General features: G+C 34.9%; 1 protein-coding gene across 1 annotated transcript; it reads left to right on the top strand.

Annotated features, from left to right (window-relative positions):
* Positions 1–2,635: 2,635 nt before the first annotated feature.
* On the top strand, positions 2,636–4,135 carry LOC133302163 (pentatricopeptide repeat-containing protein At2g38420, mitochondrial-like). The gene has a single exon (XM_061501913.1). The coding sequence runs from the start codon at positions 2,636–2,638 to the stop codon at positions 4,133–4,135; it is 1,500 nt and encodes a 499-aa protein (XP_061357897.1).
* The last annotated feature ends 490 nt before the right edge of the window (positions 4,136–4,625 follow it).

Genomic DNA, 4,625 nt, shown 5'->3' on the forward strand with positions numbered 1-4,625 from the left:
AAAATTGCAAGGGAACATTTTGATTTTCCCTCGCAAAAGGCTACGAATTTTGCAAGGGAATTTTGAAAATTTCTGCCACAAATTCTGGAATTAAAATAAAAAAATAAAAAAATGTATTAAACTTTTGTTAATTTTTCTGTAAACAACAAGGATTTCAAATGAACATAAATACATAAATTGAGCAACAGAAATCCAAAAAATACTGGATAAACAATTAAATTAAGATTAAATAGTATATCAACAAAAGTGAACAACAACAACCATCAAATCTACAACTAAAATGTCTCTAAAGTTCTAAACAAAATAAAACATACAAAAAATATCTGATATATCTCTGAAATCCTAAAAGAAGTAAAACATACAAACAACAACTAGTATGCCTCTAAAATCCTAGCAAAGTCATCATCATCATCAGGGTCATCATCCGGCGCCGGTCTCTTCGACTTGTTGCAGTTTGCTTCCTTGTCCTGCATTAAAAGTCGGAGTTGTTCCTGCATTTGTTTCATAATGTCAGCTTGCTGCTTCATAAATTCCGCTTGCTGAGTTAATTGCTCCGTCGCAGCATGCAATTGCTCCGTCGCAGCATGCAATTGCTCCTGAATCTAGGAGTGGGACACCCTCATCCTTTTAAGCTCATCTGCAAATACATTATTATAAAACAGTAAGTTAAATGTTTAAAATAAAATATTAATAGAATAGAGATTGAAAACATAAAAGAATTAACTATGCATTGAGTTTACCTGCAGAAACACTGTCAACCTGGGTAGAGGGCCGCTTACTAGACTTCAGCCGGCTAGCATATCCTCCCAGCCCGACCACTCTTTCTTTCTTGTTGAATCCACCTGCAGTTGTAACCAACATGTTCCCATTATCGGAATAGGAGGAACTGGATTGACCGTCTGTCGTCGCCTGTGCGGACCTCTCCTCTTCAAGTTTTTGATAATTTTCCTGTAAGTAAAGAAAAACCAGCACACATATGGATATGTAAAACATGACATAAACCATCATAGAAAAAACAAACGTCAAATAATAAATGATCAAATCGCTATTAGCTCCACTTTGGGGTCTGACCACCGCCTTTGACCAGGTTCATAAATAACACGTGAAGTTAGCTAAGAATATTAATATAATTCTATGCATGTTTTGGTATTAATTAGTAATTTATTCATTTTATTGGAATACATATAGTACAAATGTTATACATACACTTAACTAATTTTATACTTAAATTATAATTTTTTGAATACATATAATCAAATTATGCAATCAGATCCCAAGTCATGAGTACGGGAGATATTGTTGCAAAAGTAGGTTTTGTCAAGATTAGGATAATTAATTATTTGAATAAGGCTCACAAATTTTAAAAGCCTAGCTAATTGGACTTTTCTATAGTCAAAGTCTAATTGGAATTAATGAACACTGTTGTACGACTACCGATCACGTAAAGGAAAAAGATTTGGACTTTTGATTTTTCTCATTAAGTGGTGCAAAGTAATGCTATATATTATTATTAAAGAAACCGAAAAAATTCAAACTAATTAGTTTCAATTTAAGGTTATTATTAAGGGATAAATAAGAATAGTATTGTAGAAAAAAAACTGGTGTCATGCAACCACTTGAGACAACACAAAGTCCTTAAAAAGAGTGCATCTTTCACTTTCTTTATTATTATCTAGTTTGTCTTTTCTTTGTAGAAAAAAAAAATTATTCATGTAACATGACAAAACCAAAGCCCTGTTATTAATTGATCTTGTTTGAGGTTTCCACTATTATTAATTAGTCTTGTTTGAGGTTTCCAAATCAAAAAGTTTATACTTCCTAGGAGCATTGAAACTCACAACCACTACAAATAATATTTCTACCTAAAAGCACAATAGTTTTTCAAATTAAAACTAGTACCAGTTCAGCTTTCAGAAACAATGTTTTCAAATGAGTAACCAACATGAGGTAAAAAAGGACCACAATGAAACCTATTAGTGAACTTAATTTGAAACAACTGAAAATACTTAGCTACAGAGCCTACACATGTAACCCGGGAATATGGAAGTCAACAGCTAAGGCATCATCGCCATCAGACTTAATTGTTGGGCAGAAAATGAGTAGAAAAAGAAGAGCAAGGAAGGAAATGACTAGTGTACAATGCGAAATTTTAGAACATTCGTAGATACATATTCAATAATAGATATTTATTTTTACTTTAAATATCATTTTAAATCCTCATCAAATTTTAGAATGCCCGCTTTAATCCTTAGCAAATAAAAAGGTTATTCGTGGTCTTAAGAAATTCAAAATTGACCAATTTAATTGAAAGTGTGACCCCTCACAAATTTAAAAAAAAACCCACATTAGATCCTCAAAAACAGATATCGTGAGATTTGCCGAGGACCATAAAAGATATACTCTTATATTTACTTTAAATATAATATTATTTATTAAAATAAAGTAGTGAAATAAAATATTAACGAAGTTTAAAACGTATTACATTTTACAAACATGGTATACCTTATGAGAACTTCCGATTCAACGGTTAAATTAATAAATTTTAAAATTAATAATAAATGTAAACATGTAAAGATTTCAAAGAGGCCTCGACGCTAATTTTATGTTTGTTGTTTGAGTTCCTCATCAAATCCAAATGGTGAGACACCCTTTATCGAAGAGTGCCAACAAATTCCTCAGGAAATTCAGAAAATGGCCATATTCCCCTTACAAGACCTCATGGCACCACAACTTTTGTGAACAACAAGCCATGCAAACCCTCAAACAATCAACCATTGAAATGGGTTCCTCCCAACAACCCCAAAGACACAACCTTCACTACCCTTTTCTTCTCTCCACTCTTCTTGACTCCTTCAAAGCCTATAGCTGTGACCCTATTCCAAAAGCTTACTACTTTGTCGTCAAAACCTTAACCAACACCTCCCAGTTTCACGACATTCCTCCTGTTCTCGACCACCTTGAACACATGGAGAAGTTTGAAACACCTGAGTTCATCTTTGTGTACCTTATTAGGTTCTATGGTCTTGCTGACAGAGTCCAAGATGCTGTTGATCTGTTCTTCAGAATCCCCAGGTTCAGGTGCACACCAACTGTTTGCTCCCTGAACTTGTTGCTCTCATTGCTTTGCAGGAAGAGAGAGTTCCTCAAAATGGTTCCCCAGATCTTGTTAAAGAGCCAGTATATGAACATTCGTATTGAGGAATCGACTTTTCGGGTTTTGGTCAAGGCCTTGTGTAAAATTAAGAGGGTGGATTATGCCATTAAGATACTGAATTGTATGATAGAAGATGGGTATAGTTTGGATGGGAAGATATGTTCTTTGATAATATCATCATTGTGTGAACAAAAGGATTTGACCAGTGTTGAGGCTTTGGTTGTTTGGGGAGGTATGAGGAAACTAGGATTTTTCCCTGGTGTCATGGATTATACGAATGTGATTAGGTTCTTGGTGAAGGAAGGGAGGGGCATGGATGCTTTGGACATTCTGAAACAGATGAAAGAAGATGGAATTAAGCCTGACATTGTTTGTTATACTATTGTTTTGAGTGGGATTGTTGCAGAAGGGGATTATGTGAAGTTAGATGAACTATTTGATGAAATGCTTGTATTGGGACTCATTCCTGATGTTTATACTTATAATGTGTACATAAATGGTTTGTGTAAGCAGAATAAAGTAGATGAGGCGCTTGAGATTGTTGCTCATATGGAAGAGTTAGGATGCAAACCGAATGTGGTTACGTACAATACTTTATTGGTTGCATTATGTGGGGCAGGGGATTTAAGTAAGGCAAGGGGGCTAATGAAGGAGATGGTGTTGAAGGGTGTTGGGCTCAACTTGCATACATATAGGATCATGCTTGATGGCATGGTTGGTAAAGTTGAGATTGGTGAAATATGTCTTCTGTTGGAGGAAATGTTGGAGAAGTGTTTTTATCCTAGATCTTCAACATTTGATAATATCATATTTCACATGTGCCAAAAGGGCTTGATTACTGAAGCACTGGAATTGATGAAGAAAATTGTTGCGGAAAATTTTGCTCCAGGAGCCAGAGCTTGGGAAGCATTGCTTCTTAACTCAGGATCTGAACTTACTTATTCAGAAACCACATTTGCTGGATTGTTGAGCCCAAAATAACAGATCTGATTTGGAACTTTACTGGGCTCTCTTTATATTTGGTTGAATAGCTGAAACCAAATCTGCAGTTAACAAACTAGAGAGGCATGAAATCTTCAACCTAGCAAGTGGAAAGAAAAATCACTAGGTGTGCTCAATCATGATTCTTGCGTAATCTATTTTCGAGTAATGTTCATGAGGCAGCTCCCTTTGCAACTCAACAGAAAAAAACATATATTTTAACCTCGGATTTCATGTACAGAATCTGATTAGTTTTGGTGGGTGATTTACTTGTCTTTTCAGATCAAGGCTTCTTGGTGTTGGTGGTGAATGGTGATGCATTTAATGAAAAGTGTTTAGAATTAAAACAAGTTAGTCTGGTTTGTAGAATAGCAACTTTTGAGCTCATATGAGCTTGACAAAAAAGAGAATTTACATATGTTTTAACTTGTTTTTATGCCTTAATCCCGGGACCTGTCCTGAATCGGACTAATCGTAAAGCGATGAACCG

The sequence above is a fragment of the Gastrolobium bilobum genome, unplaced genomic scaffold (genome assembly GCF_033153095.1).
Source record: "Gastrolobium bilobum isolate Gb01-03AN ecotype WA unplaced genomic scaffold, APGP_CSIRO_Gbil_v1 utg36412, whole genome shotgun sequence".
Lineage (NCBI taxonomy): Eukaryota > Viridiplantae > Streptophyta > Magnoliopsida > Fabales > Fabaceae > Gastrolobium > Gastrolobium bilobum.

What these genes read in the sequence shown, in the direction of transcription:
- LOC133302163 (XM_061501913.1), top strand. Translation starts at nt 2,636, where the DNA reads ATGGTGAGACACCCTTTATCGAAGAGTGCCAACAAATTCCTCAGGAAA.